This window comes from Natrix helvetica (assembly GCF_964273705.1).
Source record: "Natrix helvetica genome assembly, chromosome: 2".
Classification (NCBI taxonomy): Eukaryota; Metazoa; Chordata; class Lepidosauria; order Squamata; family Natricidae; genus Natrix; species Natrix helvetica.
Window position 1 is genome coordinate 161,629,681 of NC_138552.1, and position 22,353 is coordinate 161,652,033.

At 38.5% G+C, this 22,353-nt stretch overlaps 1 protein-coding gene across 1 annotated transcript in view; it reads left to right on the forward strand.

Annotated features, from left to right (window-relative positions):
* Positions 1–2,474: 2,474 nt before the first annotated feature.
* TINAG (tubulointerstitial nephritis antigen) overlaps positions 2,475–22,353 on the forward strand; it is a 43,451-nt gene continuing 23,572 nt past the window's right edge. The window contains exons 1-6 of the mRNA XM_081945560.1: positions 2,475–2,862; positions 9,641–9,704; positions 11,031–11,120; positions 13,778–13,892; positions 14,686–14,809; positions 15,595–15,745. Of these exons, the coding sequence (XP_081801686.1) occupies positions 2,514–2,862; positions 9,641–9,704; positions 11,031–11,120; positions 13,778–13,892; positions 14,686–14,809; positions 15,595–15,745 (893 nt within the window). The 5' untranslated portion in view covers positions 2,475–2,513. The remainder of the gene's footprint in view (positions 2,863–9,640; positions 9,705–11,030; positions 11,121–13,777; positions 13,893–14,685; positions 14,810–15,594; positions 15,746–22,353) is intronic.

A 22,353-nucleotide genomic window follows, 5' to 3' on the forward strand; every position in this document is an offset into this window, starting at 1 on the left:
ACATATTTTGTCAGTGGTGCAGTTTTGCCCATCTAGGGAGATTAGTAGATGATAAATGCATGGATGGAGATGAGAATCATTGATTGATTTAATTGATGATTGATTGATTGATTAAAGAGAGAGAAAGAGAAATAAATAATCTATCGATCACTTTAAGCTGCCACAGGAACACTTCTTCCATTAAAGCTCTAAACCAGATTCTTTCAAACTGAGCTTTCTTCTAATACTGTACCTGTCAGGTTTTCAGCCATTTGCTGGCTTGGAGAAAGACCTAGGTCAACCCAAATAACAGTTGACTGTCCTGGGAGGACTACATAGTGAAGAAGGCATGTCTCTAGTCCTGTGTCTTCATGGCACAACTTTCCCATCTCATGTAACAGTCCTCTGTGTTTAGTCTGCTTTTGCACCCTGGGTTAATTTCTTCAGCAGAAGTGTAGGGTCCCTGCTCTGGTTCCTCCCTCCCTTTGATTAATGTTTTCATTACTGCTAACCAGATGCCTCTCACTAGTGGGAACATAATTGAACTTCCCTCACTTATCACAACATCCACATAGTTCCATACAAGTGCAAATGATCCTTCAAACAATCATTTAAATAACAGTATGAGTATTTTTCTCCTTTATTTATTAATAGAACAAAAATGGTATATAAAACAATAGAAAAAATACAGAAAAGAAAAATAAAATGGGGAAGAAAGAGATCAGTTGCCAATATGTGAGACTTTTAGTGGACATACTCAGAATTTTGAATATATGCCACAAAATGGCTGCCATGTTGCTACACGTAACATAACAATTACTTACCAGAAGTTGAATAGGATGTTTTTCACCTCCGATACTGGTCTTTGACAAGGAAATCCCTAACACCCTCTCCTCTCCTTGTAAGCAAAACCTTTGAAACTGACTTTGTAAGTGAAGTCCTGTACCCCTAGGCCTTGACTTAATTTCCATAATTTCATATACTTTAAGCTATGCTGTCATACGTAGAGATAAGGTGACCAACTTTTTTACAATGAAAAGGAGGACAAAACACGTTCTATTGTCCAAAATGCTAAGGTGACCAACTTTTTTACAATGAAAAGGAGGACAAATAAATTGGAAAAAATATATCGTAAATAAAAGAAATTTTTTATTCATTGCAACAATAATACACTAAAATATGATATATGCATAATAAAAACATTTGCAACATTTTATATTGTAATTAGGCTTACATGCCTGTTAATTATTATTTAAATGAGTATTTTTCCATTGAATTAATATTTTTTGTCAATGTATCATCTTCTCACAATATATTGGAAATATCTGAACAAGAAATATCCTTCATATTGAATTTTACGGCAAGTGCTGCAGCTAGAGTATCAACATTCAATCTCGATTTCTCACTTGTCAAAAAATCATTGGCAATTGAAAAAAACCCTTTCAACTGCTGCATTAGTTCCAGGGCAGCACAACGTAAATTGAACAAGTATAAATAAATGTTCACATGGAATATGTTCATTTTTGAAATGGCTGAAAATATCCACCCATCTTTTATCAATTTCAACATGTTGATTTTCCCATTGTATTAATTTCTCAGAATTTAAACATACATTCAGTCTTATAATTTCTTCAAAGAGACAATTGTCGTCTATTTTAATGTCTAGCATTTCTTTAGATAAAAATTCAACACACGATTTAATATCTGTTCAATATACTTGCGATGAAGTAAAAAAAAAACACCATTAAAAACTGTTTAATAAAACGTGAATTGTACTTACCTCTGTATAATTGAATATTCACTGAGAAAGAAATAATTACCGTGAGTCATTCAATTGCTGACGTGCCGTGAGTCTACTGCATGCGTATGTGCTGTGTTGTGTTTCGGTAAGAAGTAAACAAAGCCACTTGCACGTGGCGCTCTCTCTCAAGGTCTCCCGTGCGGAGCGCATGCGTCTCATAATCACGTCTTATACCGCACTATACCGAGTCTTGACGAATTGTCATGTCAAATACAAATACGTCACATAACGCGCAAGAGATTAGTCTTCAAATATCGAAAAGGAGGACATGTAGGAGGACACTTTTCGAGGGAGGACAGAACTTACAAAAGAAGGACTGTCCTCCCTAAAGGAGGACAGTTGGTCACCTTAGTAGAGATAAAACTCAAGAAACACTGATACAAAACTTCACATATAACGGCCTTATAGTAAGGATTTGCTCAATTGTTTTGTTCCAAATGATCTTAAAAAGACTCCCGGCCATTTGCAGAGACAGCTTGGATTTGTCATCCTCATGATGCCTAAGTTGTGTTTTTTTTAACTTTGTAAATAATGCATTTTATAGCATCTCTGACTAATGGTTAAAGTACAAATGTTTTCCCTAACACCAGACGGCTGGCTGAATCTGTGTGGCTTCTTTTTTAGGAGTTTTGACATCAATGTAGACATAGATAAACACTTCAGACAGTCCTGCTCCGAGTTTCAAAACATCTGAGGCAGCCATCCTGACAGCGATTTGCTCTTATACTCAAGAATGTGGGCCTGGAGTTTAGCTTTATGTTGCTTTGCAATCATGATTTGTATGGAAGAACTATTTGCCTCCAGAAATAATACCCTAGTACACAAGGACTGTTCTCCAGATTGTTCTGGAAGGAAGAGAGTCAGAAGAATCCCCCTCAGAAGAAGCTACTGCTGGCTGAGAGGCTGTTGCCCAGGCAGAGATGACAACTGCATCTTTCAATACAATGACAGAAATGCCACATGCTACTGTGATGAATTTTGTACTACAGAGCCGCCTGATTCTATTGACTGCTGCCCAGACTTCTGGCTGGTCTGCCACAAGCATGCTCCAGAGCATTTAAGACCTCAGGCACAGCAATGGGGTAAGTGTTCCCACCTCCATTTCTACCAGGCAGAGGAGTTAATGTCCTTCTGGAATGTGACCGACTGAATGCTGTAAAAAGGTTTGGAGTCTTGAAGGAGCCATCACTGGAGGTTCTCAAGAAGAAACTGGGCAGCCATTTACCTGAAATGGTATAAGGCCTCCTGCTTGAGCAGGAGGCTGGACTAGAAGAGCTCTAAGGTCCTTCCAACTCTATTATGAGTATTCTTAAGAGCTTGCAGTAAATGTGCAGAAAGAAGGAAGGGAGAGAGGAAGTTATACTATAGTTTCCTGCATTTATTTATTTTTTTAAAAAATACTAATATCATTTATTAGAAAATACACCAATCATTCCTCTTTATTTTATAAAAGCAGCATTGGGAAAATGGAAGAGGATAAATTGCATTATTAATACAAGCTAATAAAGTGTTTAAAATTCAGTATCACCATGCACGACTGTTTCATCTGCCATTAGCATACTATTGAAGCTTTTATTTCGGTTCTTTTAATAAGTTCTGCTCATTTGGGAAGCTGGGTCTTTCTCGCTTTCCTAAAAAAGAAAATCAAAAACGTGCCTAGCAAGGGCTAAAAAAAGAGCTATTCCTCTGAGACAGCAGCTCTATCTTCTCAGTTCCATAAGTGACTGAAGGCTATAAGCAGCCAGACAACTGTTCCCAAAATGAATAGTAACAGATGGAATGTCTTTGCTCCTATGCATGTCTAACTTAACTATTAAACTGCCCTTTTTCCACTCTCTTTTGTTTTTAACTTAAAAACTAAATATTGCTGGATAGGTTTCCTGTTGGTTTCAAGAGAATTCTTTTGACATTATGTCAGCTGTTTTGAAATCCAAATAGATAGCAAGATAACAGGATTAGTAACAGCGATATCATCTGACCACATATTTCACCTGGCACCTGAAGATTAAAAGGCTGCAGTTTGTCAGCTCTGACATATTTAAACTGAGTCAGGCCATTGGTCTGATTTCCTGGGATTTTAAAATTTGTTTTTATTTTATTTTAGAAGAGTTTTAGTGAAGGCTTTTTTTTTGGTCTTGATTTACTACGGTAGTTAAATCCGAAATCTTTTGCACGAAAATATCTTCGGTCATGGAGCTCATCTTGTCTTGTCTTGTCTCCTCTCCTTTCCTCTCCTCTTTTTTCTGTGCCTTTGAGCCAGTGTTGATTCCTGGCAACTATCTGGACAGGACTCTACAGTTTCTTGGCGACATTTCAGAAGTGGTATGCACTTGCTTGCTTCTTAAGGCTGAGAAAGAGCGACTGGCCCAAGGTCACCCAACTGGCTGTGTGTCTCAGGCAGGACTAGAACTCTCAACCTCCCAGTCTCCAACCTGTTGCCTTAACTACTAAACCAAACTGGCTTTTGACATGGAGCTATAGGTTCTCATTCAAATATTGTCTATGGCTTCCGATAAAGTCTTATACCAACAAATTGCAATTCTAGAAGCTCTTACTTCAATAAGACTGATTGTGGATTTCTACCAAATGAAGGGAGGCAGGTTTCCATGTGGGCCTGCAATCTGAAACCAATTCAAATGAATGGGACATAGCAGGATTTACTTCTAAATAAACTCTAAGAAATGTTGGAGTAAGCAGGTCTACACTAATTAGCATTTTAAGCAAAGTATGTTAGTTTTCAGCTATGGTTATGAAATGCCACAATTTCCTCACTCCATAGGAGCCATAGTAGTGCAGTAGTTAGAATGCAGTATTGCAGGCTAACTCTGCCCCCAGCTAGGAGTTCAATTCTGACTGGCTCAAGATTGACTCAGCCTCAGTTCCGAGGTCGATAAATGAGGACCCAGATTGTTGTGGGGAATAGACTCTGTAAACCACTTAGAGAGGGCTGTGAAGCACTATGAAGCGGTATGTAAGTCTAGGGGCTATTTCTATCGCTATAATTCCATTTGAAGGACATCAGATTGGAAAAATCACCATGAGAATTGCATGAGTACCTTTCTTCCTGCATGTTAAAACTATAAAAACTTGGTCAATATTTGAAAAGCTCTACATATCAGATGTTGCTCGTGATAAATGGGGCGGGGGAGTTTTGATTCGGCCACAACAGAACTCTCATGAAAAGCAAGAAAAAAAAGTATTTTCTCTCCTCATATATCAAGCTCTGTAATCCCTATTGAGTACAAATTGCATTTGGCAGTTTTCCAAAGCATGATAGTCCAACCTCATCAGCGCATTTACTTCAAGCTGGCAATCTGCTGTGCAGTTCTCCTTGCCAAGAGGTTGAAGAGCGTTTAATTACTATTAATTGGGGCTGAAGCTCCCTGGTGTGACTTCAAGCATATCAGAAGATTCCTGTCCAGATCTTTGGTAAGTTTAGTAAGTTCAGTGGAACTTACTTTCCTAAAGAATGTCACAATTCCTGAAGACCTGTAGCAAGGCGTGGGCACAAAATCATGATTCTTGAAAAGAAAATGCTAAAAAAGGAACAATGTAAAATTATTCAAGCAAGAAACAAGAGAATGTTTTTGGTGGAGGTCAGGGATTTATTATTGTTTTGATTTTGCAATATCTACAAATGTTGCACAGTGGCAAGCAAATGATTAGAAATGTATTACCACTAAAGATCCTGGGCCAGCTAAAACGATTCTATTAGAGACAGTATTCCTCCACACATTTATTTCACACTATCAGTTTTCAAGCTGCTTTGCCCAGAGCTGGTTGATTCCCTGAGTGCTTACAATCTAAAAATTTAGATAGGAGAAATAATAGCAGCACATAGGCAATATAAACAGGGAAGCAATAAACAAGAGCATGAATTTAAGTTTAGTTTCTGATGAACTTACAGCACACTGGGTCTTAAATCTACAACAGGCATAAGTAATGAGTTTCCCTTCATGTTTGGCACTTCAACTATTGTTAACACTACCAGGAAAAGTCAATGGGAACAGATTGTCCAAACTGTAATCCAAAGCACTTGAAGGAGAACAAGTTGCTTTTCCTAAACCAGGAAATTCAGCCAATTGTTTTGTATGAAGAATAGAAGGAGACTGGATCTGATGGAAATAAGAGGAAAAAAAATATCATTTCCCACTGATGATGTCTAGCATTTTCTTAAGTATCACCCAGCTGTAAGTGGATATACAGTAAAATTCATCTAATTGTCAGGGAATTTCTCCTCATTTCTAGGTTTGTTCTTTTCTTGATTAGTTCCCACCCATTGCTTCTTAACAGAATAACAGAGTTGGAAGGGGCCTTGGGGGTCTTCTAGTCCAAACTTGAACATTGGGCACTATCTAATAAAATGAAATTCAATGGTGAAAAGAGTAAGGTTCTACATTTAGGCAACAAAAATGGAATGCACAGGTACAGTATAGGTGATACCTTGCTCAGTAGTAGTAACTGTGAAAGGGATCTTGGAGTCCTAGTGGACAACCATTTAAATATGAGCCAGCAGTGTGCAGCAGCTGCCAAAAAAGCCAACACAGTTCTAGGCTGCATCAACAGAGGGATAGAATCAAGATCACGTGAAGTGTTAATACCACTTTATAATGCCTTGGTAAGGCCACACTTGGAATACTGCATTCAGTTCTGGTCGCCACGATGTAAAAAAGATGTGGAGACTCTAGAAAGAGTGCAGAGAAGAGCAACAAAGATGATTAGGGGACTAGAGACTAAAACATATGAAGAACGGTTGCAGGAACTGGGTATGTTTAGCTTAAGAGAAAGAAGGACTAGGGGAGACATGATAGCATTGTTCCAATATCTCAATGGTTGCCACAAAGAAGAGGGAGGCAAACTATTCTCAAAAGCACCTGAGGGTAGAACAAGAAGCAATGGGTGGAAACTAATCAAGGAGAGAAGCAACTTAGAACTGAGGAGAACTTTCCTGACAGTGAGAACAATTAATCAGTGGAACAGCTTGCCTCCAGAAGTTGTGAATGCCCCAACACTGGAAGTCTTTAAGAAGATGTTGGATAGCTATTTGTCTGAAATGGTATAGGGTTTCCTGCCTAGGCAGGGGGTTGGACTAGAAGACCTCCAAGGTCCCTTCCAACTCTACTACTATTGTATTGTATTGTATAAACATCTGCTCAAGCAAGAAGCTATATAACATTTCAGAAAAATGGTTATCCAATCTTTTCTTTAAAATCTCCAATTTAGAGGACCCACAACTTCTGGATGCAAGTTGTTCCACTGATTAATTGTTAACAGTTATAACCAGCTGCATCATATGATCATCAAGTTATATCATAATGACTGTGTGTAATCTTGCCGTTCAAAATTCAAAGAATGCTTAGAATAAAGAAGATTTGTAAATTGCAGTGAATCTTCCTCTAATAATGTATCTAGTCCAATACTGTTCAGAAACTTTATACTTTTCGATCCACATCAACTTCATTTTTTTTAATCTGAAAGAAACCAGACTGATTCTCAAACACTTATGAAAGTGCCTACTTCCTTTCAACCCCTATTAGTTTTTCACATATTCCACCAATTGAAATCTACATATGAGACTATATGAACCTCTAGGAACTAAGCAGAATCCTCTGGAGTAACTTGTTCTGCCTTCAGGTGCTTTGGAGAATAGGTTGAGCCCATCTTCTTTGTGGCAGTCCCTTAGATATTGGGACACTTGTCCTCATGATTGCAGAGGTATGGTTGAATAATTGTCGAAAATGGTGTAAGCTGATAATGGAGAAATAACGGGGGTAAAATCTTCCTGGTTCGGCCTGGTTTGGCAGAACCAGTAGGGACAATTGTCCTTGGTTCTGCGAAGAAAAAAAAAGCTTCTGAGGATTGCGCGGCTCAGCTGTGAGCTGCATGATCATCAGAAGCTCCCCCCCCCCCCCGCTTTTTAAAGCATTTTTCCCCTGCTGGTTCAGGCGAATAGGCAGGGAAAAAAGCTTTAAAAAGAGGTGGGGGTGTTGTGAAAGAGAGAGGAAGGGGGGAAAGGAGAGGGAGGAAAAAAGGAGAGGGAGGGAGGACCACAAACCTGGCACTAGACACAGCTTCAGAGGATACCTTGAAAGAGCACAGCAATCCAGGGCTGGAAGGGACCTGGCGGTCATGTAGTCCAAACCCCTTCTCCAGCAGGACATAGTTAAAGTGAGTTTCTGTCTTTTGACACACACACACAGTCACATGACTACATAGCCACACCCACCCAGTCACATGACCTCCATTTAGCCATGCCCACAGATCCGGTAGGAATTTTTTTTTAGATTTCACCACTGAGAAATAACCATAGTAATGTGCAAAGGAAGAGGATGCTGAAAGACAACACAAGATTTTCAGCCACAGAACAATGATAGGGCTGGAGGAATGAAAATCTGACCCAGTTAAATTAAATATAGAAAGAAACCAGAAACTACCATCGTGAATTGAAGAAATTATGATCAGAGTGACAAGAGAGATGCCTGGGAGACTACTTGGGGAGGCTAGCATCTGAGTGTGCTGGCGAAGGGGGATTCAGTTAATGTGTTTGTAACATCATTACAGATACACCACACCACCACACCAATACACCATTATTCTGATATTGTTGTTTTGTGCTGGGAATTCTGATGGAGAGATAGGATTATTTGGTGGCAGAATATTGAGCAGAGATGAAGGGACTAATATAAAATCTTACGAGGTGGAGCAGTTTTTGTTTTTTTTTAGGGAATAGAAAAAATGGGCTGTTTTGCAAAATGCGGAACCTGGAAGTTTCATGACTTAACTCCCTGCTAAATGGGGAGAACTGTAGAATTTTATTTATTTGTATCCTGTCTTTAGTATTTTTTTTTACAAATACCTGAAGGCAGCAAATATATCGAACACACCCCTCCTACACATCAACAACTCTGAGAGCCGGGTTGGGCTGAGATAAAATGAGTGGCCCAAGGTCACCCAGCTGGCTTTCATGGTTAAGCAGGAGAGAGGTGGGGAAAATCAAGTTATCTAGTTCCTACATGTATAGCTGAATCTCACCTTGGACAGTTTTAATCAAATGGAACCACCCGGTCTGGAAAGGAAGGTGATAATCCAATCTCTAGGCAATTTCTCTAGATGTTTGGGCTGTGAAAAAGATAAAAAGACAACTAGGAGAGCAACTGCCTACTTTATGTCTAGCTGCTAAATGCTGGAGTTCAGATTGTGCTAATAATTATATTTTGTGAGCCCCAGAAAACAGATTACATTGCCCACTATGTTGCACCCACCATTAAACAAGACATAAATATGTTTTAAGCCCTGCTCGCAAATATCTTCAAGGCTTTCTTTCAAGAATTTTTTTCCCATTCAAATGTGTCTTGATTCTTGGAGGCTGCCTGCACAAGTTTTCTTAACAAGGTTTTTCAGAAGGTGGTTTGCCATTGCCCGATTCTTAGGTCTGGGAGAGAGTGACTGGCCCACGGTCATCCAGCTGGCTTTGCGCTTATGGTGAGACTAGAACTCAAGGTCTCCAAGTCTCTAGCTGGGTACCCTAACTACACCAAACTGGCTTTTTAAAAGAAGTGCAAAGCATAAAATTGGAGAAGGAAAAGTTATTTTCAGAAAACGGTACTTCAGGAATGAAATAGAAGCAACGTTAATGGAAAGTAGAATGACTTTTAAATTCCATTACAAGAGTTGCACTATTGGGCATGCTTCTGAACACCTTCTACAGTTATTCCTTTTCTTTAAATCATCCATTTTCTGCAAGGATGAATTATTAATTCAGTTCACTGAGGCAAAAAATTAAGCCTTCCACTTGACGTGACTGAGGGTGGGAGCAATTTTCTAACTATTCCCTCCTTTTTCTATGTATTATGTTGGCAGGTTGCTTCAAAGATGGCCAGCATCATGAAGAAGGAACAACATTTAAAGATAACTGCAACAGTTGGTAATGTCCCTAGGAGAAAGGAATGAAAAATCTTCATTGACACAAGTGATTAAAACACCTGTCATCCTAAACTCACATTAATTTGAACGAATGCTCCCCTCATTTATGCAAATCAAAGAGAAAGCATTTTATAAAGGATTAGCTGATAACCTGCCATTGCCTGAGTATTTATTTATAAGGGGAAAATGTCAGGATCAAACGTAATTTCTAATGTTAGATTTTCCCTCTTACCAGAGGGAGCCCCCTTATGGAGCACTGTGAAGCCATTACCATGGCAACTCTGCTGTGCTGTACAGTAGAAGCCATTTTACGGCAGTACAATAGAAGCCATTTTAAGGCACAACAGGCTATATCTTAACAAAACACACAACCTGAGGGCTTTTAGGGGTGTCTTACCCCCACAATATTTTTTTCCCAGAGAGTAAGTCATCTGTGTACCAGTTTATGTGAAATCACTCAAGGCGTTCCAGAGTTATGCTGGAACATACACACACGGCCATTTTTATATAGATAGATAGAAGATTGCCAGCCTGCATCAAAACAGTCCATGAATTACTTATGAATATGTTGCTGTACTGCTGGTGCTACAATGTGGACAAACTGGTACTGTAGGAGTACATTTACGGAGTTTGAAGATGGAACTGCCTACTTGATAAATATTTACACTGGAAAAAGAAATGTGGAGACCAATACCAGTAAGGTGCTGTCAGGCACAATCAGCCAAACCCACACACGAAAGAGTTTAAGTTAGCTACTTTATTGTTCTATTACCTATTTCATAGGAATCTTCCCAGACTGGCAGGTTCTCCTAGATAAAGCTCAAAGGCATTCTGGGGGTGTCAGATCTTGCCCTCTTGTGTTTACGTAATAAGTCTAGGCTAATTCCCTGTTCGATGCCTCCTCCCAACTAGGACAGTTGCTCTCCAAAAGATGCACTAGATTTCCTGGCTAGGTTTTATGTCTGTGGCACACAAGAGCTGTGGCGGCGCAGTACTTAGAGTGTAGTACTGCAGGGCTAACTCACTGCTCATTCTTGATGGGCTCAAGGTTGACTCAGCCTTCCATCCTTCCAAGGTTGGTAAAATGAGGACCCAGATTGTTGGGGTCAATATGCTGACTCTGTAATCTACTTAGAGAGGGCTGTAAAGCACTCTGGAATGCTCTGGAATGCTATATAAGTCCAAGTGCTATTGCTATTGCTTTGTGAGCATGAAAATTTCACAAGCAGATCACTTGAGAATCATCTACTTGTTTCATCTACAGTGTTTGGTTCTTCATAATTTTGTTTTTTTCATTAAAAACTATTCTCTGTTCCCTTCCTTTCAGCGAGTGTATAAACAGTAATTGGAGATGCACAGATAAAACGTGCCTCATTCAGCCCAAATTAATTGAGAAAATCAACAGTGGGATCTATGGGTAAGCATCTTGATTTATGTGACTCTGATACAGATAGCTTCCCCTTTAGCTTAAGACCCACCTATTCCAAGCAGCTGGCCTGGCTCAACTTTGATCTAACCATATCGCTCCTGACGGGTTTTTACTGGGTATTTTAATTATATTTAATTATCTAGGGGTTTTTAAATACTGTATTTTAATTGTTTTATTTATCAGCCGACCTCCTCCTTGTGTATGTCTCGGTATATGTCTCTGTTATATGTTTGTTTTGTCCACATATTTATTTCATATGTTTCATTGTACGCCGCCCCGAGTCCTTCGGGAGAGGGTGCGGCTAAGAAATAAATATTTATTATTATTATTATTATTATTATTATTATTATTATTATTATTATTATTATTATTATTATTATTATTATTATTATTATTTAGTAACAGAGAAAGTATCAAGTGGATTGTTGCCATGATATACTAATTCTTGTGAATGCTACATATGAATTTCTGTACCTACATACAGGTCAGGGGTGGGCTATAGCTCAAGGGTGGGCCATAGCTAGTATTATGGCCAGTTCAGAGAACCTCCAAATCCCACCCCTGGCTGGCCTTACCCAACCCACCCTGCCCCACACCTCACAGCAGTCTCCATATGGCCCATTTTGGATGCGAGGTATGTGCAGGGCTCGCACAGAGGCTTGGGGAGGGGGGAAAACGGGCCTCCTGGAAGGCCTCCGGAGCCCAGGGAAAGCACTTTTCATCCTCCCAGAGGCTCAAGGAAAGCCTCCTTGGAAAGGCGAAAATGCCCTCCCCCCCTGGTGTGAGGCAGGAGGCTGATTAGGCCACGCCCATCCTGGCCCTACCCACCCACCAGCTGGACAAAGAACCCGTTGCTGAAATTTTTGAAGCCCACCCCGCTACATGTTTTTTTAACATAATTTAATTTTAGAAATAAATCTACAAAATTAGTTAATCACCAAACAGCAACAAAGCTGAACCATCCAGAGTTTTAGGTTTGCAAATATTAGAATTTTGCAATTTATGACTTCAAAAAGGAACGGTTTCCTGTTTCCACAACTCTTATTCCTTATTATTCATTCCATGAGATAGGAGTCTATGTGGTCCTCCTAATTTAACGATGGAATGTGCTACAGGCATATTGCCAAGATTTCCCAGCCACCCACCCTTCTGATCTAATTGATTTCACAGGAGAGGAAAAAAGCATTGACATTAATCGTAATTTTAGTTTTCTGCTGTGATAACAGCCTTCTTTGATAGGTTTATGCACCATCATTACAAAAAAAAAAATTCTTATCAGAAATTAACAATTCTTTTGGCTTCACTTTCTAATAATACTCTGTCCTTGTGAATTTATAACTATTAACTGAGAATAATCATCCATATATCTGAAGAAGTGAGTTCTATTATTTATTAATATGAAAGATTATACTGCCACCAACTTTTTAAATAAGGTGCCATCAGATCAGGGGCATCCACAGGGGACTAGAAAAAGTCAAGGTGACAACCACAACTGGTAATCAAATCTTGTTCCTTTTTTATATATGTTAACTAGGGGCTTTCATAGCTAATTGTGGCTGCAAACTTGAGCAGTTTTTATCACAAGGCAGACCTGTTTGAGACGGTGTTCAAAATATGCAACATTGAGTGAGGCACTTTAAATTTCAAAAAGGCAATAAAAACCCCAACAACCCTCACATCAGTTAGGTTCACACAACACGGCCAACTTTGTGACTGAATGACATCATTTTTTTGAATACACACACTATACTGAATCTTGAACTAACCAAGCAGGCTTTGTTCCCAGAATGTTCTAAGCCAAACACATACAGGTAGTTCTCCACTTAAAAGCCCAAAACTAGGGCCATTAGGTTGTTGTTGTTGTTAAGCAAGGCACCTGTGTAGCTCTCCCTATTGCAGTCATTATGCGGAAAATGTGGTGCCATAAGAGGTGGGGAAAGCCCTGGGTTGCTGAACTAATGGTTATAAGATTAGGACTACCTGTATCCAAAACATCCCTAATAAAAATTCAAATCAACCAAGCTCAACATATGGTGCAAATGAATGCAATTGCTTGAATTTTAATTGATTGGCTAAGCAGATCACTTTAACACAACCTCTGGCTATGATAGGGGTGGAGGAGAAGGAGATCCTGCATTTCATCTCAGCTTTCCCATTTTTCTCCTTATTATTTGAAGAACATTCACCAGTTGATTAGTATGCGAAAGGATGGGATCATTAAGGAATCTTTAGAATTTTTTAGGATCAATAGAATTTTGAAACTGGCTTTTTAAGGATTCCTGGATGGTTCCATCCCTCCCCTGGGTCACATTTAAAAAAACAACAACTAAGGTCTGTGTCAAATCAAAAAACTATCAATGAAAAATAAAAATGTAAAATCATGGGGCAGATTCATATTATCAACTATCATGCTTCGTAAGTTCCAGAATCCTGAAATAATTGATTCCAAGCGCACTGATTGCAGGAAAAAATAATCATCTTCATTGACATTAGCATCAAGTTGAAATGAAATTTGGAAAAAGATTTGTAAATGAGAGCACCTCTGAAGTATGCAGAGTTTAAAACAGCCACATTTTAAACACACCTTTGCATACAAATACAAATACAGGTACATACCTGATGCATTCTATCTATTTGTGAGACAGGTGGAAAGCTGATAACTACAGTCAGTTCTGGGGAATGAGCTTGAAAGAAGGTTTCAATTATCGCCTTGGCACATTTCATCCATCGGCTGCCCTGCTGGACATGCGACCTATCATGGTAGCTCTATTTTCTCTCTTTTCTATTCAAAGTGCAAACATCACTTAAGACAGGGTTGGGATTCTCCCGGTTCGGATTGGTTCGGGTGAACTGGTAGCTCTGATGGTCAGCTGGGAGTAAACCGGTTCGCCTTGACGATCAGATGGGCCCACCCCCCCCCTCTTTTCCTACCTTTATCTTCTCAATTGATTCGTGCGGCAGAACAGATTGCCCTGTGAATCAGCTGGGTTACTCCTCTGAAGAAACCCAGAAGTGAAGATTTCTTCAAACTGTGTATGTGCGCCCGCAAATTGCACGACCACCAAACTGATTGTTAAACCGGGAGGATCCCATCACTGCTTAAGGATCAGGCATGTCCCAGCTGTGACCTACAGGCAGCAGGTGGCCCTGGATAGCTAGTAATGCAGCCCCACAAACTTCTACCATTGTTATGTATTTATGTACATTAAGTATATTGTATATATTTCTATGTGACACAAGGTAATTTCACTCAATGCAGCCCAGGCAAGCCAAATGTTGGACACTCATGCTGTAGATAAGAGATCTTTTTGTATGCAACACCCAAAGAATGTATCATTTATAGGCAGTTGATAATCAAGACCACAATCTATGATTGTTTTTTCCCCACAATTGATTATTTTTACTCAGGTAAATGTTTGTAATGAAATGTAGACTTTCCTCTATTTCCTATTTTTAGAGTGCCATTATATGTGCACTTCATTGTAGCCCATTGATACAGTGGATCAGCCTTGAGTCCTATAGTGTTCTGAAGCCAAATGTTTCATTTCTTTAGGAAAACACAGCAGCTGTTGAAGACTTCCCTGAATTCTTTGTGGCTTCCTATGAATGGCCAGGCTGGATTCATGATCCTTTGGACCAAAGAAACTGTGCAGCATCTTGGGCGTTTTCCACTGCAAGTAATGTGCTCTTTTGGCTACATTGATGTTGGTGCCTAGAACTATGATTGAACTACACCCGCCTTAAACTTACCATGACTTCTTGCTAGGTGCATTGAAAAGACAGCAATTCCAGTTTATTTTCTGTTTCTTCTTCTTTGTTAGATTCTTTCTTTTGAATAAGAATGTCAAGAGTACTTCTCCCCCATAACCCTTCAGAGAAAGAAAAATCTAAAATGCTAGCCTCAAACTCAGTAGATTCTTTATGTATGATAAAAAATATGCAATAAAAGTATGCAATCAGATACAAGAAGTATACGTTCTTTATAAAGAATATTGTGACTATGGATAAGATCTTATAAAAATTGAATGGAACTAACTTCTTAACTCATCCATATTGAAGTAACCCAGTTTTAACAATAGAGTATTTTGTTAGATATAGTAAATATATGGCATTTCTTGTAGGGCAACCATATTGGGGCAACATAGGTTTCATTCTTGACTATCCATTGGCCAAAGGTCTTCTGCTTGAGCAGGGAGTTGGACTAGAAGACCTCCAAAGTCCCTTCCAATTCTGTCATTCTATAGTTCTGTAAAAAAAAAACTGATTCTATTTGCCTGTGCACTCCTAAACAACAATAAAAGAATATCCCCAATTTTATGAGAATCCTTTGAAAAGCTGTTGTATCTTCGCAGTAATCTACCGAAATTAATGAATGCTAGCTGGTTCCATGTCTTCCATTTCAATGATTTATTACTACCTCTCACACAGGGAACTTTATAATTGATGCTTTTCCATTGGATAGGTGTGGCTGCAGATAGAATAGCAATTCATTCCCAAGGCCGTTTCACGGACAACCTTTCGCCTCAGAATCTGGTCTCTTGTGCCATCAAGAATCAGCATGGCTGCAAAGGAGGAAGCATAAGCAACGCTTGGTCTTATATCAAAAAATATGGGTAAGTAAGATTGTTATTATTATTCCTAGAAGTAAGAAAGGATCAAATAAAACAATATTATGATACAGACACCATCCATTTTCGAGATATAAGACGTTCCAAAGAGACAGTGGAGCTTCGAATGTCTGGTAGGCAGGAAGAGAGCTAGGCTGGCCCTTCCCTAGCATTTCAAAGAGTGCAATATATCTCTAGCTATGCAAAAGGTTGCTTTTAAAAAAAAACTGGCACAGAGAGTCATAGCTGCTCCTATATAGTGTTTGTCTGCAAATCACAGTGAGCCTCTGTGATTTGTAAACCACGCTTTATGGGTTTATATGTTGTGTGTAGTCAACAAAATGTGGATATGGAATTACCTATAGTGAATGGAGGTATTTGGAATGCATAGATCAACCTACAAACACTTATACAGTGTATCACAGAAGTGAGTACACCCCCTCACATTTTGTAAATATTTAAGTATATCTTTTCATGTGACAATATTGAAGAAATGACATTTGGCTACCATGTAAAGTAGTGATTATACAGCTTGTATAATGCAACATACAGCCATTAATGTCTAAACTGCTGGCAAGATATACCTAAATATTTACAAAATGTGAGTATGTATAATAAGCCTATAAGCTTATATTCATCCTGTAAAATAATTACATACTAGCTTTTCTCCAACTGTAACTCATTTCACTACTCTTTATAAATGTTAAGTATCCTAAATCCTTTGTATTGTCCATGTTGTGAAAGTACATACAATAATATGAGAAAGAAAAATCCAAACAGTAACATATCTAAAATATGATAAAAAGATTTCTTGTAGCAAATATTTTTAGTTGATCTAAATAGAAAGTAGTCCCGCAACAGTGACAAAACCTCATCAGTGCTTGCAATTATACATGATGGGATGATATGGAAGATTGTAGATGAAGAAAATTATAGCTGTCATTCAAAAACAGATTTGAATTCTGCCTGTTCCTTGTAGGCTAAATACTCTATTGCAGCTGTGAATAAAACAGAATAATATGTAATTATGCAACTATTCACAGTGATGGACATGAAAATAGAGTTTATGCCAATGACATACTTATTTTCAAAATTGGTTTGGCAAGGTTCTTAAGGACATATAACTCATTCTCTCCCAGGCATAAAAAGTACAGGAAATGTTTATTTTTATACTAATTTTATTAAATATAACAACTAAAAATTACAAACGAATATAAAATAAAACAATAATAGAAAAAGTAGAAATGCAGAAAAGATGGAAAAGTAGAAAAGAAAGCTTTAAAAAATATAGTAAAGAAAAAATGAAATATGTAAAGATATGTCTTTCCCCTTCATCACAATAAGTGTAAACTATTTTTGTAAGTTATCACCTTGTCTTAAAATACAACAAAAACATCTTCCTTCCATGTCTCATATCTTACCTACAAACAAATCCTTAAAGCCTTGTCATTCAGTTCTGGTCAGCAAAAGTCCATTAAGGTTTACCCAAGTTAACAAGGTATCTATGTTAACCTTGATCAAATAAACCAACTATATATTCCTTCCTTTTACTTTTAGCAAACTTGAACTTTAATCCCTTCAAATAATAAAACTCAATTTCTTTTCATTTTTTTTCTCTGTATCTTCTCACAGAGTTCTTCAAAAGTTTAACAAGTCTATTTGGTAAATTCAAGGTAGGAAAGTTTCCAGGTCACTTTTGATTTGTTATTATAGCTCTTTTCATTATTGTGTGGCATCTTTTCCATATCATTCTTGTTACCTCTCATGTTTAAATCCACTTTCAGATCAGCCTCAGTCTTATCTGGTAAAGCTAGTTCCTCTTCCATAACATCTAAATGCAGTCTGTTTATATAGGCAAAATCTCTTAAAATTAAGTTCTTGGTTCATTGTTCACAAATATCCAATGTTGAAGTCTTTTGCTCCAGCTTCTATTAGTAAATCAAATTCAAGTGTTCTTCTCCTTTAATTGTAAACTTTAGTTCCTCCTGGTTTACTCAATGTCCCATCCAATCATTTTTCAAGAATTCAAAACAACAACACTTGTTTTCCCATGGGAAAGATTCCTATAATTACCGGTAACTTCAAAATCTTATTTAAAATCCATCTGGAGCCTTATACCATTTTTTACCTTTCCAATGTTTTAATCACCCTCTTGTTATTTATTATCTTGTCTGGAGAGGAATTTCAAAAAGCCAATCTTTGTTCTGCCATAGTCTTTGGCTCTGCTTTTAGTAGAGATGTCTTCGGTTTGCCATTTCTTCCCTGGAAGTCTCATCCTATTTCAATATTTAGATAGCTGAAATCGATAGTCATCTGAGAACAAGCTCCATCATAATGAGTAGAACTTGCTTCTCAGCAGATACATGCAGGGCTGTTTAAGTATCGTTCTCTAGTTGCAGGAACAGAGACAGCAGCTGACTGGTCATGTGCTATTTGGGAAAAAAACCAAAGATTTAGAAAGTTCATCGTGCCAGCATAGCAGAGCAAGGACCAGAAACATTTTGGGGTTATGGTGTACATTCTCTTGGGAATTCTTTGTCCAAGACCACATGCTGGTCTAGGCAGTGCCAAGTTAGAAGTCCCTGGAAGCACCTTTTCCTCTCTCTTATTATTCCATTCACTTGCTTTCCCTCTTTCCACCACTAGACATACGGTTTACATGGCAAGTGTATTTTTGTTTCAGAGTCATTAGGAAATTAAACTTTAAATTACGGTTTTTTTTTTTTCATTTCTCATGTTTCTGATGTTCGGGGAAAATAAAGACTCTCATCTATTAAAAAAAATCCTGAGGCCCTTGTGCATTTCAGCTGTGCCTTGGCTGAAAACACATTCAACAATTCTACATAATTCTTCCAGCTCTTGATAGCTCTCTGTCTGCTGAGTCCTTATTGACAGATCCGGTTAATTTCCGATATACAGACAAGTGAGAGGACATGATAGAGGTCAGCGGAATCTATATATTCCCAGACTTGGCATGAGAGTACAACCTTCTTCTAAAACTGTATGCCTTTGAAGGACATGAAAGGGAAGTTGTGAGTCCAGTGCTATTCTCAGCTGATAGCAGTTGCAAACGTGTCTGCTCAGCTCAGGATCATCTGGGGTGCCAGCTGCATCCTTTTGTGAGCAGGTAAGAATTGGCTGTAAGTGATAAAAGGAAACCAGGCAGTCAAAGAACATGGGGGCTGGACCACCATCAAAGCTGACACCAGCCAGAGCATAGAAAAACTCACAAAATAGTGCAAGATATGAAGATATGAAGAGACCTGGCCATAGAATCGTCAAGAGTCATACTTGACTGAATGGATATCATCATCATTATCATCATCATCATCATGAATTGGTAATAGTGGTTCATTTCCTTCATCACCTATTCCTTTAAGACCATCCATGAAAACTGGAAATTGCAGGTCTTCAAAAGGTGGCACTTTGTCAAACTGGCTCCTTGTCATGGCAGCCTTGGAATTTATTCCTTTAGTTCTTCTACTGCCCAGGAAGGGAGGTTGTTGGGTATTCAATGCAGAGCTTTTCCAATAGAACCCCAATTCTGCAACTTTTTCTAAAGGAAAAAAAAGATTGGCTTCCCCCTTATTGATCAAGAAGGAAGACAATCTGGCATCATGGTAATTTCAGAACTGTCTGGATGTTCTAGCATTCTTTTTCAGGCTTCATTCAAAGCTTAGTTCAGGGCTCACTATGGGTTGTGAGAACTCAGGGCTCATGATCAGCATTTAAACTGTTTAGGCTTGCATAGACAAAAGTTCAGCACTGTCAACATTTACTCCATGCTTAGCCTGCATGAGCCCATCCACAATGTTTGAGAAGCCTTGAGATATTAAAAGGAAGTACAGGTAGCCCTTGACTTACAACAGTTCATTTAGTGACCAAAGTTACAATGAAAAAAAGTGTCATATGACTATTTTTACACTCATTGCAGTATCCCCATGGTCATGTGATCAAAATTCATATGCTTGGCATCTGACTCCTATTTATGACAGTCTCAATGTCCCGGGGTCACATGATCACCTTTACGACCTTCTGACAATCAAAATTAATGGGGAAGCCAGATTCACTTAACAACCGTGTTACTAACTGAACAACTGCAAGGATTCACTTCACAATTGTTGCAAGAAAGGTCATAAAAATAGGACAAAATTCACTTAATCGTGGTCTTGCTTAGCAACAGAAATGTTGAGCTCAAGTGTGGTCATAAGTCAAGGACTACATGTAGTAGATTTGTTTCTGATCCCATCTTAACCTCAACTAAATAAATCACTAGTTTTATTCATGGGAGGAAGGGAAGGCTTTGCACAAATTTATCAATCATTTCATTCCCGACATTAGAACCACTTCTGACCTCCGCTCCTTCCGGCAAAAACTGAAGACCCACCTGTTCCGATTAGCAGGCCTGGCATAATTCAACTGTCCCTCCTGGCAAATGTGTTATATCTGGTTATTTTAGGGTTTTTTAATTTACTGTATTTGTTTTTAGGGGTTTGAATTTATCTTATATCTGCTTTGTACAGTTCTTTTAACTGCTTTTTAACCTCCTCCATGTCAATTGTCAACTGTACATATTTAATTTTATTGTATCTTGTTATATTTTGTATGAACTGTACACCGCCCTGAGTCCCTTTCGGGAGAGGGGGTGGTCTAGAAGCATTAAATATTATTATTATTATTATTAAGGGGTCAAGAGTAGAGTAAATATCACCTGTGACTGGCCCCTCCCCCATCTATTCTCTACCTCCCGAGTCCCAGTTGATTGGCAGGAAATGGGGATTTTGCAGTAACCTTCCCCTGGAGTGGGGAGGGAATGGAGATTTTGAAGTATCCTTCCCCTGCCACACCCACCAAACCATGCCATGCCTACCAAGCCACGCCCACAGAACCAATAGTAAGAATTTTTGAACCCTCATTGGGGCTCGGTCATGCAACCATGGCTGCCATCTTGGCTTTTCTGACCCCCATAACTCTTCTCCCCAGGCTCCTCTCAAGTCATTGGCTTATTTGAGTGGAATTGCTTTGCTGTTGCTTCCCTTAGTTTTTTGATAAAGCTTAACTGCTATGTTTATATAATTTCTAATTTATAATTTACCTGCAGCATTTGATAGTTTATCAAATATATATCAATTTAAATCTTACAGATTTGTAATTATATAGAACAAACATTTAGCATTATTCAGAATGGTCAGTTTCCAGCTACAGCCTGTGTGTGTGTGTGGAGGGGGGGGGATTCTCTGTGTTTCCATGACACTGTGCCACTTTAAGCAGAGCAAAATAAACAAATGATAAGGAAGATGCTTATGAATGCCTTTCTCAATAGTTTAGTTAGTTTACTTCAAAAGGTATTTGAAGCTTAAGGAAATCAGAAGCCACCATATTATTCACCAAAGCGGAACGAAGATACTAAAGATTTTCTGAAAGGGTTTGTTTTCTCTTTTCTCAACTTCCCCCTCAAAATTGTTCACAGATAATTCCTGGTGGTTAATTCTGAAATGAAGAAGGGCCAAGATATGAATCAGAACTTTCCCACATCTGTGGTTTTAAAAGAATAATAGCTGCATAACAATAGGAAGCCTTAACACTTTTATATCTTGAGTTCTAAATATTTTCAATATTCATTTATGGAAGGAAGAAAGGAATCTTGTTAGCAGTACTTCACAGATAATTATTTATTTGGTATTATGAAAAGGGAATTACTGATTTTGTTTCTTTCTTCAAAGAATCTACCCTCTTATATATTGGCTTGCACATTGACAGTATAATATAGAATCTGCCATTTAGAGGCTGTAAATAAACTGTAAATATTTCTGAAGCCAAAGAATGAAGCTTTGACATGTGCAGGACAAATGTCATAAAATATGTATGCATCTCCACGGGGCTACAAGTCACTGGGATCATGAAAAGCCTAGTTCTATTGTTAGCTAGAGTGAGATGGTGACTTTGGGTGGCATGGAAGCAGTTTTATCAACAGCATCTCAAAGATGCTTTTTCAAAAGGCAACTGGACTTTGTTTTTTCTTGAAGATGTTTCTCTTCTCATTCAAGAAGCTTCTTCAGTTCTGAGGGTGCTTCTTGAATAAAAAGTGAAACATCTTCAAGGAAAAACAAAGTTGCCTTTTGACAAAACATCATTGAGACAACCGTGACCTGGATGACCCAGAATCTCCATAAACATTTATCAACAGCATAATGAACATCAGCCTCTGTTTGAAGGTCAAACTCTCTGTTCCAGAAAGTTTAGCCCTTGTCCCTGAGATCATCAATAGGTGCCCTTTACGTGAGATGCAGGATGTTGTACCATCGCTGGTTCTAAAATAAAAACCAACTCTTAGTCTAGACCAACTTCTGCTGTGTAAATAGTATGAGATGTTATCATGCCCTTTGCCTTAGGCCTTAAATCCTTTATAGTGCTTGAAGAATTATCTAAATCAGTGTTTAAAGTCAATGTCAGTGACTTTAAAATGTTGAGCTTCAACTTCAACTCCCAGATTCCTCAACCAACACTTTCTAGGCATCACAGTCTACTTCCTTCAGTTGCAATCAACATAGGTAAAAGTCAGGGGTGATAGGAACTGCTAGACTAAGCCTCTTGTCCCAGTGACTGACCCAGAT